Here is an 18,411-nt window from a genome sequence, read left to right as displayed (position 1 = left end):
CAAATAGCTTTGCTTGTGCAACAGATTGCTCACATATGTTAAACCTGTTGATATTGTCAGATCAGATTGTTGTAAAGCCTTAAATGTTCCACTTTTATACAGTAATCCAACTCGTGAATAAACCTTGCAAAAGACTCGGACTGGTTGTAAAATTGTGAAACAGTTCCATCTAGTGGAGTGTTAAAACCGCACTGGAGTCGTCAATCCAAAATCAAAATTAGCATCTGTAAACATAAGCATTTGATGTAATATCTAGGTGTATGTTTTTTTCTAAATGAAAGCTTTTGAAGAAGTGGAGGCAAGTTTTTAGTGAAAACTACACACATTTTATTTATTACTAACAGCTGGGAGACTGGCGGTGAGCAGTATGCATGAATGCACTTATTGTCTGCCCCACTCCCCTCGTTGTGAATTTATGATGAGCATGCAAAGCAAGGAGATTACCCCAAGGCTAATATTTTACTGTATGCTCTCAGAAATACGGGATATGAATGCTAAATCTGTTTTATTTTTCTAAATTGATAAAGTATTAATTCAATTTTGTATGTGATATGAATTCTGTACATAATTGATGAACATATTATTTATGTTATGTAAAACTTAGTACATTTATTCATGAACAGAATAGCCTAACATTTTGAAAGATTGGACTTTTTTTGTTGCCTTTTCTTGTTACTTAATAATCTACTTTACTCAATTTTAGAGGAATATTGTACTTTATACACGTTTTTTGAAGGCTAGGATTTAGCAGATTACGCTTTAACCTAAACTCATGAGAAGCTTTGTATTGAACAACCCAACCTTAAGCTAACATTTGTCATTAAGCTAATAATATGAATTAAATGATAACTGAGCCATTCTGTATCATGTGTACTTCCCAATTTAACAAATTGTAAATCCTTTGTTGGTATTAATTATAACTGATGATGCTTTGTTATAGGGTCAATAGTGAACGGTAAACAAAAATAAAACAAATTGCAAGCTACATTAAAATGTATGTTAATGGCTCTGTGTCTTAAGTAAAGTTGTGTTATTTTAAAACCCTACATAAGCGAACGATCTAAATACATCTACCACCACTGCTACCTAATTGATAATCAATAGTAATTTAATCTAAATAATCAAAGGTTGTTAAAAAACTGTGATAGCAGTGTCTGACAGCAGAAACTAATTTATAAAATGTAATGATAATGTATTTTTTGTTTTCCAAATGTGCTGGTGTGTATACTGAATTTTATGTATACAATTAGTACACTTCAAATAAGAAAGTGAGATTGATACCATGAATTTTTACTTAACATTGTTTGAGTATCTAACAGCAGCACTGTTTACCAAAAGATTAATTGTATGCCAAAAAGTAAGGCAAAGCCCCAAAGACACGAGTTGTCCTTTAATATGTTTGATGATAGAAGGAATAAAGAGGGTCAACATGTAGCCTTTTTGCTCTACAGTAACTGCATTATCTGAATAACAACAGTGCTATATTTTCAGACACACCTCTGGTAACTTTAAAGCTTTTCTCTCAGTCTATATCAATATATTAATTATACCAAATAAATACAAAGGCAGGTTTACTACTTTTGACCCTTTTGAATGAATTCCTTCATATTTCTTAAAGGAACTCAATTCTGTAACCTTCTGGTTGAGAAGTTTAAATCCAAATGTACTTATGTAGTTAGTATTTCAATTGTATGCTTCTTTAAACGTGCACTACATTTTAGAGGAATATTATAGATTATAACGAATCAAACAACGCAACAAAGCAGCCCATGTAAAGCAGATAAATTGAACTCATACTCATCCATCAAAATCCCCCATCAATGAATGATTATTGATACAAAACAAACAGAATTTGTCGTGGAACCCCGCAAAAGAAATCTCGCGATGACAGCAGGGGCGCTCTGATTGGATGAGAATGTCACGTGGGCACAGAGGGTCACTTGGCATTCTGGGACACAAACAGTAGTCGGTATGAAAAGCTTTATAAACAGCGTCAACAGCAGCAGTTTCAATCCACAGTGGAAGAAGCAAGTAGACCGGAAAAACAACAACAGCCAGCAAACAGAGAAAGATATAACTGTATTTCCTTATCCGGTGCCTGCGGCTTATTTGTCGCTCTGTTGTCGGAGAGAAGCAGCGTATGAGGAGGCCAGCGACGGCGGTTTAGTCCCTGAGATGCAACGGTGGACTTTATTCACGCAGTGAGCTAGTTAGCTAACGTCCAGCAGTAAGTTAGCCGTGCTGTGATTAATGCTAACTCCTCAACGGTTGCTGGACTGCAATGCTGGTGGAGTCTTAAAAGTTGATGTTCTCGCAATATTTCGCTTCTGTTCATCTTAGTCTAAAGAAGAGTTTTTTTCACTCTGTTTTCCTGCACTGACAGATCCCTTCGACCATTCACTCTGCTGTCCTGAGCTGGGAAAAACTCTGAATATGGCAAGGGTTTCACACCGAGACTACAAAACTGGCGCTTTTAAATCACTGGACTGGCACGTTGCCCAGCTAGTGTACCCATGATAAACATTGTTAAATTGGACAATTCATCAAATGGCCAAGGAGAGTGACGGATTTCTTGTGTATGTCTCACTGCATGCAATGGGTTACCACTGCTAAATGTTTCTAAACCCTTGTCTCTGTTGAAGCTCAACACATTGATAACGTTAGATATGGAATTGCCCTGGATGTAAAGACTGTCTGGAAAACTCAAACGTCACAGCTGTGTGAGCCTTGCTGCTTGTCCCCAGAGCTTATTTGAGGGCCAACATGTCAATGTCAGGGTCCACGACTGTGCAGCTTTTCACCAAGCTTGTCAAGCACGCAGTGGGCAAGGCAGAGATTCAGCTGAACCGCTGGCTGCAGAGGACTGCCACAGAGGAGTGTGACAAAATTGACATATTGATATGCAGCGCCTTCGACGAGACAGGGGCCAACATTGGAAAGTCAGATGGAGACCCTGAGGTTATCTGTGACTCAGGGGGATCAACCTTCAACAACACTGGAGAGTTTAGACACCCATGCTGTATCACCACCTTCTGCTTCAAGAGTGCCCTGCTGGCCTGCGTCCTGACTGCTGTGTGCTTCTCCTCAGTTGCACTTGTTCGCCAATACCTCAAGGACCTCCTGCTCTGGGTGGAGAGCTTGGACAGCCTCGTCGGAGCCTTGCTGTTTATAGTTGGTTTGATTATCGTGTCTTTCCCGTGTGGATGGGGATATATTGTTCTTAATGTTGCAGCTGGCTACCTCTACGGCTTTGTGCTGGGCATGGGACTTGTTATGGTAGGAGTTCTAATAGGGACCTTCGTGGCACACCTGGTGTGCAAACGACTATTGACTGACTGGGTGCTGAACAAAGTTGGGAACAGCGAACAGCTCAGTGCTGTCATACGAGTGGTGGAGGGAGGGAGTGGACTCAAAGTTGTGGCCTTAGCGAGACTCACCCCAATACCTTTTGGGCTCCAAAATGCAGTTTTCTCGGTGAGTATTACAACTTTACTACCAGCATTCCCTTTTCACCAGAGCTGCAAACATAGATGATTTCTTTTTTCTTTCTTAAATTACATTTCCTTTAATTGTTCTGTCTATAAAATGGCAGAAACAGTGAAACATCTCCCTCCTACTAAAAGGTGAGGTCTTTAATTGTCTAATTTTATCCAACCAACACCAAAGGATTCAATATGATACAAATCACATTAAATCTTTATATTTCAGAGGCTGAAAACAGCATTTCCTCGTATTTTTGCAGGAATTAATTGAATGATCAATCCATTTACAAAAAAGTTGGGTATTATCCTTCTGTCAATCAACCAAATGATTATTTAACCATATAGTTTTAATCGTAAACTCATATGGATTTGAGCAGAGAGGTCACAGCAATGAACCGGCAAAAAGGAGAACTCATTAACCCCTAGAGAGGATGGTTCAACAATTTCTTGCAGTCATGAGAATCAAACCTGTGACCTTATTTAGATTTTTGGAAAAAAATCATTTTCTTTTATACGGACCAACCTACCACAATAGGGAAATCATGACCGGACAGAAAATAGCGCCGAGAAAGAGACTGGGAGTATGTAGAATTTCATCATTTTAGTTCTGATGAATTTTGGACACCTGTTCCTTTCATATTCAAGGCAGGTTACAGTCTCATAGGAAAGAAAATATAAAGCAAATCCTCAGAGAAACAAGACTGAGTTCTCTTTTAGAAGAAGGAAGCGTTCCTGTTAAATGGATACTAATGTCGCCTAAGGGATGAACTATCAATATCACATTTCCTACTTTTGGTTTTCATATTTAGGAGCAATGTTTTTTGCCCGAATTGAACAATGTTCTGATATGTAGACAAAACCATGGACACCTTTTTTCCCCTGTTAGGTAAATCCTCAGTCATTTGTTAAGACAACAAACACCATCTGATCTACATTATAAAGCTAAGCAGTTCCAGGATATTGCTTTCACCTGCACTTCTACACTTAACCCGAGGCACTTGACCTTCATACATGGCATGAATAATTTATACTCGCTGATGATTACCCTTCTCAGTCAACTCATTGATACCTCCAAATGGAAAAAAGCCTTGAGGGATGTGTCACTGTAAAGTAGGACGTCAGCTGGGGGGTCACGCAAACTGAAAAATGTTATTCCAGTGTTAATTGAATGATTAATGAAAAATTCTGACCTGTGGGAGAACTGGATGTTCTGTAGCTGTTCAGGCCTGGCTCTCTGGAGTATTTCAAGCTAAACTGCTGCAAAAAAGCTCTTATCACTGTCTACCACCAAAGAAGGTCCATACATATTTGGACATTGACACAATTTTCTGTATACCACCACAATGGACTTGAAATTATACATTAAATATGTCCCCTAAGTGCAGACTTTCAGCTTTATTTTGAGGGTATTTACATCCAAATCAGATGAAATGTGTAAGAATTACAACACCTTTTATACGCGGTATCCTCTTTTTAAAGGGACCAAAAGTGATTGGGCAAAGTAACTTAATCATAAATCAAATTGTTACATTTAATATTTGGCTGCAAGTCTTTTGCGGTCAATGACAGCCTGAAGTTTGGAACCCATAGACATCACCAGACGCTGGGTTTGGTTCCTGGTGATGCTCTGCCAGGCCTCTACTGCGGCTGTCTTCAGTTCCTGTTTGTTCTTTGGGCAGTTTCCCAGTGAAGTGCATGCTCAATTGGATTCAGGTCAGGTGATTGACTTGGCCATTGCAGAAAATTCCACTTCTTTGCCTTAAAAAAGCTCTTCGGTTGCTTTTGCAGTATGCGTCGGGTCGTTTTCCATCTGCACTGTGAAGAGCTGCACAATAAGTTCTGAAGCATTTGGCTGAATATGAGCAGATAATATTGACAGAAACACTTCAGCATTCATCCTGTTGCTTTTGTCAGCAGTCACATCATCAATTAATATAAGGGAAGCAGTTCCTTGGGCAGCCAAACATGCCCACGCCATAACACTACCTCCACCATGCTTCACTGATGAGGAGTCTCTTTGGATCATGAGCAGTTCCTTCCCTTCTCAATGCTCTTCTCTTCCCATCATTCTGGTACAAGTTAATCTTTGTCTCATCTTTCCATAGGATGTTTTCAGATCTGTGCAGGCTCTTTTAGATGGGTTTTAGCTAACTCTTATCTGGTCTTCCTGTTTTTGAGGATTACTTACCTTTTACATCATGTGGAGAACCCTCTGTATTTACTCTGGTGAGGTCTTGATATTTGACTTTGACACAGATACACCTCCTGGAGAGTGTTCTTGATCTGGCCAACTGTTGTGTAGGGCTTTTTCTTCACCAGGAGAATAATTATTCTGTCATCCACCACAGTGGTCTTCGATGGTCTTCCAGGTCTTTTGGTGTTGCTGAGCTCACCAGTGCGTTCTTTCTTTTTAAGAATGTAACAAATAGTAGATTTGGCCACACCTAATGTTTTTGCTACGTCTCTGATGTGTCAGCCTAATGATGGCTTGCTTCACTGACAGTGACAGCTCTTTGGACTTCATATTGATAGTTGACAGCAACACATTCCAAATGCAAATAACACACTTGAAATGAACTTTAGACCTTTTTTCTCCTCCTTGTAAATGAACTAATGTTTTGTAATTCCTACACCATTCACTCGATCCCAATGTCAGTACCCTCAAAATAAAGCTGAAAGTCTTCACTTAAAGTACATATTTATTATTTAATTTAAAATCTATTGTTGTGGGGTACAGAGCCCAAATTATGAAAATGTGTTCAATGTCCAAATGTTTATATACCTGGCTGTATCTCTCACAAGGTGAGCTGCAACCATCAGTCGAATAATCGATTAGTCAAACATCAGAATACAATTCATAGGCTACTATTAGATACATACTATGGTAATCTTTTAGTCTTTAGCTATTGTTCATGTAAAATTGTCAGGAAATGCGTTTTTCCGACTCTCAAATAGAGAGATGTGCTTTTTCAAAGTTTTCTATTATATTAAGAGGAATATTTTTGACAAATTAAGACATTTAAAGACACCCTGTACTTTGAAAAACCAGGATGGACATTTGTCCCTTTTTTTAGAAGTAGACCAAAACACGTAATCTATTGATATAGAGAAAAATCACTAGAATAATCAATCATGAAAACAATCAATAAATGCAGCCCTTTTCACAAATAACACATTTTCAGAATGATTCCCATCACAGTTGTGTTGCATTTCTCTGCAAAAAAATAATAATCCACATATCTTTAAATATTAAAATAAAAAGGCTCCAAAAGTGGAAACTTTTATGTCCTGGAGCTGTACTAACAGCAAAATGATATCTGGTTTTAAAAATAGGGAACTGTGTTTTTAAGTGGTTGCCTGTAGAGTTTGAGTTTCTGAGTGCCTTTTTCATACATTGATACACAAAGAAAAATTCTGACCGAACAAAAAATCTGTCTAGGATGAAATGTTCTCCATTTATGTAAAGTAGTTTTTAGACTCAGTGTGTTTTTGGCTATTTCGTCAATACCTACATGCAAACACACATTTTCGGATTTAAAATGTTACGCTGTTCTAATTGAGTCTCATTCAATGCTTTACTTTATAAATACAGAAATATAACGGCATTCAAACATGTCCAAAATAACAAAGTTCAGTTGATTCAGTTTATATTAGAATTCATCCTTACTTAAACATCACATTTCAAAAGCAAAAATATTTACATCCCAGTAAGAAGTGGGAATATCTTATTCTATATTCAAAGTCCTCATCTTATTCTATAATTCAAAGTCTATTTAAGTGCTCTACTAATATTTCTGCTGTTTTGAATATTGCACTTTTATTATTGGAAAAATATCTGAAGAGAAGAGACTGAAAATAGTGTTGAAGGCAGAAACCAGCAGCGGCACAAATATCCAGAAGTGATAGCAAAGAGGGGAGCATTTATAGCTGAGAGCATTAAGGAGTTGATGCACAGGCCTGAGGCAGGAGAAGGGAAAATAAGATGACGTTGGTGAGATTCACAGTAATTGCATGTTGCAAAACCAGTTAGTGTTCTGCGATACTGATTTACTTGGACATATCTCAGGAGATTTGGTATTTGGCTTTGGCCTTTGACAGCTCTACATACACACTTGCAATCAGCCCAAAATAAACTCACTGTGCAATTCATTGAAAATATTCCCAAATATTGCAGAGCTTTATTTGCCCTTCTTTGGTCAATTTTGATGCTATGAATGGTAGAAGACTAGCGTTTGATTTGCATATGGCGGAGGTTCTTTATACTGTGAACACTGTATACATTGCCTTGGTTACAGTGCTGTTATGCATTCCAATATATTGAATTGTAACCCCTGTATGTTTATATGTAGGCTATGTGTCCTGATACTGCACAATACACAGCCCTAACTGGAAGCTGTTTCTAATGATTTATCTACCCCCCCCCCCCCCCCACACACACTTTAACTAATGTGTTCACAGGGATGTAACCAAAAACAATAATAACCCTACAACCTCCTGAGTTATTTTAGAGTTGAATCAACTCTCTCTGTTGAGTGCCAACATGAATTAGTAACTAAATGTTTCACCAGTGTAGTATTTATTACAGGAACACACATTGCAGGATTTATTTTAACAGTTATTCTGCCAAATAAATTGTGTTGGGTTATTGTAAAGAAAACAACGGGATCTCCGTTTCAGTGACTGCTCAAAGTAATGGTTACATCCAGGGTTATTGTAGGAAAGTATAGTATGAGGGCGCTGATCTTGTGTAAGAAATATCAATTCTCGCAGGAACATGATGGCGGTATACAAGTTGGCGCCGCAGACGTAAAGGATTTCACGACGTCGGAGCTCTGTAAAAACAAAGCTGTCTATGCCGTCTGACGGTCTGTTCGACACGATTATCATATTTGTGTTTAATTATACAGTTTCTGACTAACAGAAATATTGTTTTCTGGCATCACTTTAAAGTATTACGGGGAAATCGGCATTTTGGTATGAGGGAGCACGTCGAAAGTAAGAGGAAGAAGCGCCCCTGTTACCCGGTATATAGGCGTCACTACATGTTTGAAATGACTATCTTTTGCCAGTTGAAATAATTTGGTAGTTAAATGATTTCCTGTTATCATATCTCACAGCTCAAACCATCATCCACAAAAACACAGCTTTCTATCAGCTGTGACAAATCAAATCTAGGGCTATAATTAATTGCACTCGTCTTTATTGACCAATACGTTGCTACTTGAGAACCATCTCAAGTTCAAATTCTTGGGCTGTGATATTAGAGCTGAACAGTGAGTAGTTATTTCCGCATGAGTCAGAGCCTGACCCTGTGAGTGCTTTTGAAAATGAGGGATAATTCATTTTGAAGTTAATGTTGAGAATGAGTCTTCAATATACTGCTGGGAATTAAATTTAGGGTTGAGTTGAAGCTTCGGGCTTAAAGAGAGGCGGTTTGTGACGCTAAAGATGACTGATTCCTCTCTCATAGTCCAACGCTATGGTCAGCAGTTGTTCTGTTTTCACAGTGGTCTTTTGCGCGACTTACCTAAACGGCTTATGTTTGTTATTGATTCATACCCTTGGCCTGCTGTGTTGGTACATGCCTCTGTGTCCAAAGGTTGCGATGTGTCACTTGTGCAAGGATCATGGCTTTGGCTTAAACAGTTGGCTCAGCATTGAACTCACTGTTTCATTCTGCAGAGGTGAAAATGAGGTGTCAAATGAAACGGGACAGACTGTTGACACTGAGTTGCCCAGCTGCTGTCACTGGAATTATTGGTGCTCCTTAATCAGTTTCCCGGGGTCAAATTAAAAGGCATGCTAGTTGAGAGCATGGTACAATCCCGTTTTTATGGCTTGCTCTGGGTTGTTTGTTTTTTTACTACAAAAGCAAGCAAACAATCACATAATGAAAAAGGACGTTAGCTTTCAAATGGCTCAACCACAACTGCTCTAAACTGGGTCACATTTGGTTGTGTGCCAGTTTGCATTTGTCATATTTCCTTTGGATAGTTTCAACTTATGACAGCTGTTTGTATTTGTATATGCAGCTTCTCTGTTTTTGACTCATTGTCATGACTTGTGACAATGCTCCCGTTTACATTTTTCCGCTTTACAGGATCAAACGTATACAGGGCCAGGTTAACCAACTCCCTTTAGAATTACCTACAATAATGCATCCATAACAGTTGATCTGATCTTCATCAAAGTCTCTTTAATGGAAAAATACACTTTTTGTGAGTGGTTACTCATGAAAGACATTTCTAAATAATTAATATAATTAAACCGCTTTGTACAAGGAAATGATTTGGCCTAACGTCTATATTCAAGTAAATATTCTCATTACCAGAATAATGCCCAAAGGTTGCGACTGGAAAGAATTAGGTTGTCAACTCCTCTCACAAACCTCATAGTTGAACTCTGAAGGTCAGAGCACTTCACCGGGGGGGTTAGCAGGCCCGCCAGGAGCAGGGGAGCAGGCTAATAAGCTGAATCCCATAGTCTGCTGCTTCCCCTCTTACATCTTCCCCTCCTGCCTGGAGGAAGTTCAAACCCAGCTCAGTCTCCAAACTGTATACCTTGCAATTAATCTTACCTTGTCGTTCATTATGAAGCCTAGCTGATAATTTATCTTTATCATCTTATTCTCTACAATAAAAGGTCAAACCGACCGTGGTTAGATACTTTATGGACCCCACTGTGGAGTTATGTGTTGTCTGCTCTGCCCTTGGTAAGCATTTTCTTTGGATGAGGCTGCATTTCCCTGTGCCCGCTGCTTCTTTCTGCTGAAATGGATGGTGCTACATTATAGCGGGTAACCTAAAACGACACCAAGACTGCAGTAGTTAGCAAAACATCGGAGAGCTAAGGAAAAATGTTTGAGAATCATTTGTGCACAAAGTGGGCATGTTAAAGTTTGCGTGTGCATTTTATGACATTATATCACTGCTCGCTGGCCTGGGTCCACCTTTCTGCTGTCATAAAACGCTCATGAGCTGATGAATTTGCAATCTCATGTGATTTACAGAACCATAACTACAGGGCAAACATGTTTGTGCAGCCAGTAATTACGCACTGTTGTTCACCCTACACTTCAAAGGGTAAACCCTGTGCGTGTCCAGATAGAAATCTGAAGAGCATTACAGAAGCAATCCTACATTTACTATGCAGTCAAGATACACTACTCCTGTTTTGTTTACGAGCACAAACTCAGATCTGCATTGCTACTCTAAATAAATCAGGTCAAGCCGAGGATGGGGTGTTTTTTCACTTGAATTTGCAATTTATCTTGATACACAGGCTCGCAGAAGCGAGTGGGAGGTTCAGCGGGAATTCTCTGCGCAGTTATAAAAATACCGACTAGCCCTTCCCTGGTCATATAAGACAGCTGCATACGCTACATGCCTCGCTGGGTAGAGACTTCAGAGGACATTTGCTTTACAACTCAGGGATAATGGCAGAGAGAAAGGGAATGCATTCTTCTCCTGCTCTCACAGGCTCACATGTCATATCTCAGAGATCAGCTGGAGGCATCCTGAATGTGTTGACACATGGTGTCGACACATCACTGCTTATCTTTCAAGGAGAAAGGCCTTCACATAATTATGTGGAGGAAACCTGCACAACTACAAGGATACAGACTTTATTGTATAGTCTGGATTGGCCAGTTTTCCATAATGTTAGTTTTCCTATAAAGTGTAAGCCAGGCTCTTATCAGTGTGTAGGATGAGAGGGTTTAGGATTTATCACTACGAGGAGACACTTATCTAGCTGGATGTAGCAAAAATGTTCTCCACTCCTTGTTGTAGTTTGGACCAGGCAGTGCCCTGCACCCACACACCGCTATCAGCCACAGTGCACGCAGTGCCAAGGTCACATCCTCACAGACTGGCTGATGTCATCATTTAATCAAGGGATCAAGGGTGATGGCCAAGCAGACCTTTCTTTATATTTAGGTGGCGGTGCTGCGATATGAAATGAGACACTGAGCTGCATGTGTGATAAGATGGTACCGGCAGCATGAACACTGTGCTCAAAGTAAATGAAAATGTAAAGGTATTGCTGACCCTTTCTTTAACACGGTTTTTATTTCACTTTTAATGTCTTAACCTTTGTTAGAAAACTGAAATGTTGAGGGAGGTATTTAGCATTTAAGTTCTTAAATCTTAGGATAGCATGGTCAGGTCATTGTAGGACTATAGGAGATCATTCCCACTGCTTTATCCTCCTATTTATAATGTCTTTATAATATGTTACTCTATTTTTTTAAAGATCACAGACGTGTCCTTGCCAAATTACCTGGTGGCCTCCTCTGTGGGCCTGTTGCCCACTCAGCTTCTCAACTCATACCTGGGCACCACACTTCGCACCATGGAGGACGTCATCGCTGAGCAGAGCGTCAGCGGATACTTCGTCTTCAGCCTGCAGGTGAGCTGACGGTCATCATGCACCAGCAAAAGAAGCATCACACACGCTCCCTATCTTTACATTGTTTATCTTTACATCTACAAACAGTAGGGCTGCCCCCCAGTAGTCGACTAATCGGCGGAACAAATATTTGTTGACTAATTTCTCATTAACCGATTAGTCAACAAAAAAAAAAGGTCCATCTGCGTGCTGAATGTGCTATGACGCGTCAGCCGGAAACCCCATCAGACCTCATTCAGAGCCGTGCCTGGTCCTTACGTTATTTTGTCGGGCAGGAAATCCAAAGTGTGCGATCCTTCTGAGCATGTTCGGGACGAGCCCCAAACGGTGACATGCAAACTCTGCTGGAAAAAAGGTGCCTCCGTATCCACGCCAAAATAATAAAACACGGAGCTTTATTATCCCAGACAACACGTGTTCCTTTCTCAGACTCGGAGGAAACAAGCAGTGAGTCAGGCAGTAGCCTAGCTTTGTATCAACATATGTAAACCTATAATATATTATCATTCTGAGCTCAGAAAACGATCAATTCAAGCTTTCATTTCATGATCAGGGCGTTATGTGCCGAGGGATTTTTGCCGGCGAGCGTATTTGTCGCTGTATCCAGTGTAGTATTTATTGGGTTGTTATATTCGGATATGAATTATGGAAACTAGAACTCAATGCTCTGTGTGTGTCCTCGCTGTTTGTTTACACACACGCATTAAGAATCCTTACCGGAGCTTCTGAGGTTTGTAGCGCTGACGGGCGGACCGCTCGGTGCGCTGTGACTCTCATGAGCTTTCTACGTGTGCTGTTTGATTTGTATTTCAACGGTTAACTGTTACAGTTTTATTTCATGTGAAGCACAAAGTACCAAGCTGTTATATCAACGTTCTTTATCCGCCTTTGAAACTGAAACCGCGTCGGGAGAAGAAAAACAAATGGACTATGATACATGATGTATCATATACGTGAGACGATTAGTCGACTAATCGCCTGAATTGACGAATACTAGTCGACTAGAAAAATCTTTAGTCGAGGGCAGCCCTAACAAACACTATTGTCCTCATATTCCTCTTAAACTCTCAAACAACTTTGCAGTATAATCCAAACTTGCATATCCATTTGTATGCTCAGAGGTTTTGAAATAGTTTTGCTGTTACACACGGTCACCATTACACCCTATGGCAGCCTCAATTTAAATATACAATTGCCAAAAAGGCATTTTGATTTTGCACAAACCCCTGCCATGTGCTTTAGATGATTTTGGAGGGAGAAATTACATTCGTACCTGTTTTTGAGATCATATTCTAGCCAAACAATGACTTCCTTCAGGAGGAATAAGCACAGTAAACCTGAAAGATCCTTTATGTGAGCAGCAGCGCTTTTACCTCAATGTCTCCACGGCAACCATTTGCTTAGATTTTTTCAATTTTGACTCTTTGTTCACCGAGGAGGTGTGCAAGAAAAATACATTATGTCCAAAATATTCATTTGATATGCAAATGGTCATTTTGTGTGTAAAATATGACTTTGAATTAAAGATACACATTTCCACACGTCCTTAAAATATTAGTTTTTTTGAAGTCTGTTTTTAACTTGTCTTGGTTTGACCCACAGAATTTAGGCACATGTTTGGTTGGTCCTTCCTTTTATTTAAAACAGACATCTTACTGAGCCTGTCAAACCGTATCCTAGGACAAACAAGCCTCGACATTTGCCCCTCCTTAAGTCTTCAGTTGCATTACCGTCTACAGTGGTAAGGCCAAGCCTTGTGCAGTAATGCTAAATATGCCCGCACTTCTGCTCAGCTCCCCCATAGGTCATTTGAGTCTGTCGCCACGCCTCCAACACCTGTTGAGCTTCTTTTTATCCTCAGTGCCACGGCATTATGGGTAGGTGCTTTTGACACATTAGCTGGGCTCAGAGGTCAAGGCCAAGGGTCAGTTGAACATCAAGTAGGCTTCAGGGTCTCATGTGGAAGCTGTTGCTCCTAATTGCCAACTGGCCTTAATCAGGAGGAAGCTTTCTGAGCACTGGTGGTGGGAAACCAGATTATCCCCTACTGTTTTTCCAATCTTGGGCTGGCTTTACATTTCTCCAGTGTGGAGTTGTCCTACTAACACTAGTAGTCAAGAAAATGTATAGTGTCTAATAAATAATCAACAAATCACATATTTTACGTGTGTTTGGAAGAAGAGCTGTTCCCACATGGCATAACTCTATATAACGTTCTCTACTGCGGGGAAATATATTTTTTACGGTAGTTTGTAGTCGCCAGAAAGCATAAAACATAACAATAATTACGAAAAAATAAGACCTTAAAGAAAAAATGTAACTTATCCAACTGAAACAAATTCGCTGCGACCTCATATATAATTTCGAAGACTAAGGAAACTCGTTATGTTTCTGATTTAAACCTCGTTTTCTGTTTACTGGTGAATTACAGCCATGCGTAGGCTTTATCACTAACATCTACGAACAGAACCAACCTGTTATCCGCTCCAAACCAGTTAATGAAATGGAAATCCACTTGACTTTTTGGCAACATTCCAATATTAGCCTCAAATGTGCTTGAAAATGGAGCTTGGGTCACAGATAATGAGTTTGATGTTTTGTCATGTACAGATTTTATGTGTGTGTCAAACAACACATCCTCACTTCACCGTGTTCCCCATGCAGATCGTCATCAGCATCGGCCTGATGTTCTACGTCGTGCACCGGGCACAGGTAGAGCTCAACGCCGCCATCGCTGCCTGCCAGATGGAGCTGAAGTCGTCGCACATGAACGGCTCCTCCACCAATCACAGCGGCTTCACCTACTGCAGCAAGAGAGCGGCGGCAGGCAGCGGAAACTGCATTAACGTGGTGTGACCGCTGGAGCTCCTACAACTCAGTCGCTGAATTGTAAGACTTCCGAGCTCATGGGAACCCCGCTATGTTTAGACGGTCTCTGAAATGTTTTGGAGGGTTTATAATGTTCTGACCACACTACGGAGAAAACCCTGAAAGCGTACATCCTTAGTCGGTACGATGTTTTAGATGTGTGGACCACGCACCCTTTAAGAAACGGTGCTGATGGAAAATGCGACACATCTTTTCGAATGATCTTCTTTCTTTTTTATTAAGGCACTCTCAACCTATGAAGTTATTTACTTTGGTACAGGAGTGATCAACGAAATATGATATTTAGAGATTTAAGAGGTGGCTAAATGAGTCCTTAAAAACAATAACTAGGCATTAACTGCCTGCTAACACCATGAATGTGCAATCTGGAGCTTTCTGGAGAACCAAGGAATTATATTTTCCATTTCAGTGTCAAAGAAATGCCAACCTATGCACCTTTCACTTCATCCGTTTTTATTTTACTCAAGCTATTTATGATCTGTCTACATCCAGTGCTAATTCACGGTACAAATAATAAGGGCCTTATTACTTTTGTAAAAGAAAATTTGGCTTTTTAGTCCAGTTCCTTTTTTAAGTGTCTTATTTTTGGACTATGGAGAGAGGGGGAAGCTCTCAGCGAGAACTACTGTGTGATTTCTGCTGGCTTTCTACCACATCAGCTGAATTGGCCTTGTCTGCCCGGACATCGCTTTTTGGCGCTTCTGCAGTTTTTTGATAAGAGCAGCTGGGGAGCAGAGCAGATTTCACAGCACGAAACTCAGGAATGTTTCTGCCAGGAAAGTTGAAGTGATCATCAGCTCCTCGGTCGCACAGCCACACATTCTGCTACGGAAAGATTCCCACACTGCGCCGAAACCGAGATGTCAAAGCTTTCCTGTAAATGTTTATATTCATTTTAAATTAGGTTTTACATTTGTGTTTTGTTTTACATCTTTGACTAAGATTATCCATTAGGATTATTACATAATTGTTGCTTTAGATAGTTGTTTTGACAATTCTGTGCAATACATCAACATATGGTGATTTAATGGCATGAATGTCGTATTTCATTGCTGAAACCAAACTAATCAGAAATGCTCTAATGCATCAACATAACACAACGCTGAGTCTGTGTTTATTTAAGGTTTTATTTAGATTCTATGCGAGTAAGCTAGATGAGATAGAAGCTGTTTATCTTTTATGTGCCATCATTTGGTAAAGCTTAACGGACGGCGTGTCACTGAGGCTATATGTGACTTCTGACTGATTTTATTACCTAATGTTAACTATGGATCGGTTCTTTATAATACAACAAAGATCTCATCCTGTAGGTTCTCTTGCACAGTCCACAAACAGGTGTACATTATTTTCATACAGATGAGTTAAACTAGGAAGGGGTTTGGTTGCTCAAAAGTTGAAGCTGATGTGTCTCAGAAGCCGACAATCAAACACAACATGGACACTTAAGTGATGAATGTGATAATGTTTTTTATTTTTACATGAATTATTGTGATTCTGCTCCTCAGGCAAAGTCTGGTTGAGGAATAATAAGGGCTCCTTTATGAAATCTTCATCTCTACGTTTCTGTGTTTGTAATGCTCGCACCACATTTAGTTTTTCATGTTTTGTACTAATGGTTGCTTTTCTTTCTTCAAAGCCAGATTTAATGTTCGCCCTACACATTCCATGCTGTCAGTCCTCTTCAAAGCTGTAGAGTTATTGTCATGTTGGTTGAAAGGGCCCCTTCCTGTCTGAATTTAGCAATAATGTTTGAAAAGCAAAAACAATATGATAGAAATCATGAGATCTGTTGCCAAGTGTTGTGAAAACCTGTTTACTACATATGTTAAAGATCAGCTCGTAAACATTAAACTTTTTTTTTCAAGAGGGAACAAAAACTGTATGTGAGTTGTGAGTCGAGCCATGTTCCTCTATAAGATTGAAGATACATATTCCCAGGTTTTTGTTTCAGTGTTCAACCTGCCTGTGGCCTCCCGCTGCCTCTGACAGATATTTCTGCGCTGCCACTCAGCGTGAACGAGAAAACATCTGAGTCCCGAAACATACTGATCGATCATTGACGTTTAGAGATCCACATCCCGCTCCTCTCGTTACATGAAAATCTGCTAAATCCAAATTGGGACACGTTTTCCAGTTTCTTACTTGAATTGAACGGTTAGGTACAGAGAGATGAGTTCATTATATGGCTGCGAGATTCTATAAAATCTAGTCACCCCTCACTTTCTTTTTGAAATTATTTTGAGTTACCCCAAGGCTAACAGTGATGCTACCTTCCAAACAAAATGCGAGTCACTGAAGTAAACGTTATACCGTGTCAAATGCAAAAATCTAATTGACGAAACTTGATCAGCCGCAGTTCACGATGTTTTAACTGGGATTTTGAAAACTTGAGCTGTGGGAAAATGAGCAGTAAAGGCTTTAGCTCCTCCTAGGTGGTTTCTACTTAACTTAGATATAGTTATGCAACAACTGATTCCTAAGGGAAGTATATTTCATAGACACCCACACAAGACCTGCACCTGGGAGGTAACTGGACCGTTAAAGAGGAGTACAGTGTGATGTCATTAACTCAAAGGTCACGTTTAGGGTCTCGGTCGGTGCTATGAAATGCAATACTTCCCATCTGTATCAAGTGCATTAAACATATACCGTATTTTGTAATACAGAGAATTTTACAGTGTATAAATATTGATATTTATCGCTGTACAATGCTTGTTCAGTGTTATTTATGAGAGAGAAAATAAAACCTGTCAGACTTTGTTACAAAATGTTGGATCAGTTTGTTTTTTTACTCAAAATTCACGCTTGTATGAAGTCCACTCCTCTGTTTAATAATTTACATCTCTTACATAACTTGTGTAATACAGAGTCAACCCCTGCCTGCAACCACTGGTTATTTAAGATGGACTTTAACAGCCTGAAGTGATAGGTATCAGTGGGAAACTTGACTGATGTTTTCTCAGAAATGTTACTGTTCTCAACCATTACATCATGTACTGTCCCCCTTATCATAACCTCACCCCACACCCTCGCCCAAGACACTATATTGAGAGTTTGTGCTTCCATTACATGTCTTCTCTCAGACGAGTGAAAGACAAACCTCCATATTGCACATGAACGTGTTCATTTCACTAACGTTGCCTATTTTTAATCTGCAGGTTTCTCTTCATCTATCCAACCGTAAACATTAGATAATGGCTTGAATTAATATTAAACCTAACATTAGGGAATTATAATACCAAAAGGTTTGTCCTATGCAATTTTATTAACCTTAAAATGTTTTACCCTGTTTATTTTTGCAAATAGTTTGGAATTTTAAATCAACATGTAGTCTTTTGCTCACACAGAAATATACAATACCATATGACACATGAGTCTATATCTGAAGGGTTTAATGAATGAATATAATTCATAGCCCTATTTATTTAATATGTTATTCATAAAAACATGGCAAAATATTTTACTATCTGTTAAAAAGATCCTAAATGTCCTCTTGACTCTGGCTTTTCCCAATTTCCAGATATCTGTTTTTGAAATATATGCAAATTAGTACATCATTAATAACACATTTTCAGAAACCTTTTCAAAGAGAGATCTTAGTGTAGTATCAGCTAGGGAAGTTGAATGTTGA

At 39.5% G+C, this 18,411-nt stretch overlaps 1 protein-coding gene across 1 annotated transcript; it reads left to right on the top strand.

Moving 5' to 3' along the window:
• The first annotated feature begins 1,963 nt into the window (after positions 1-1,963).
• On the top strand, positions 1,964-17,552 carry tmem64 (transmembrane protein 64). The gene is made up of 4 exons (XM_063899412.1): positions 1,964-2,227; positions 2,384-3,474; positions 11,736-11,891; positions 14,556-17,552. The coding sequence occupies exons 2-4, from the start codon at positions 2,764-2,766 to the stop codon at positions 14,745-14,747; spliced, it is 1,059 nt and encodes a 352-aa protein (XP_063755482.1). The 5' UTR covers positions 1,964-2,227; positions 2,384-2,763; the 3' UTR covers positions 14,748-17,552.
• Positions 17,553-18,411: the final 859 nt, after the last annotated feature.

Source organism: Eleginops maclovinus, chromosome 13 (genome assembly GCF_036324505.1).
Source record: "Eleginops maclovinus isolate JMC-PN-2008 ecotype Puerto Natales chromosome 13, JC_Emac_rtc_rv5, whole genome shotgun sequence".
NCBI classification, from domain to species: Eukaryota; Metazoa; Chordata; class Actinopteri; order Perciformes; family Eleginopidae; genus Eleginops; species Eleginops maclovinus.
The sequence above is the reverse complement of the archived record's forward strand: the minus strand, read 5'-3'. Positions and strand labels throughout refer to the sequence as shown.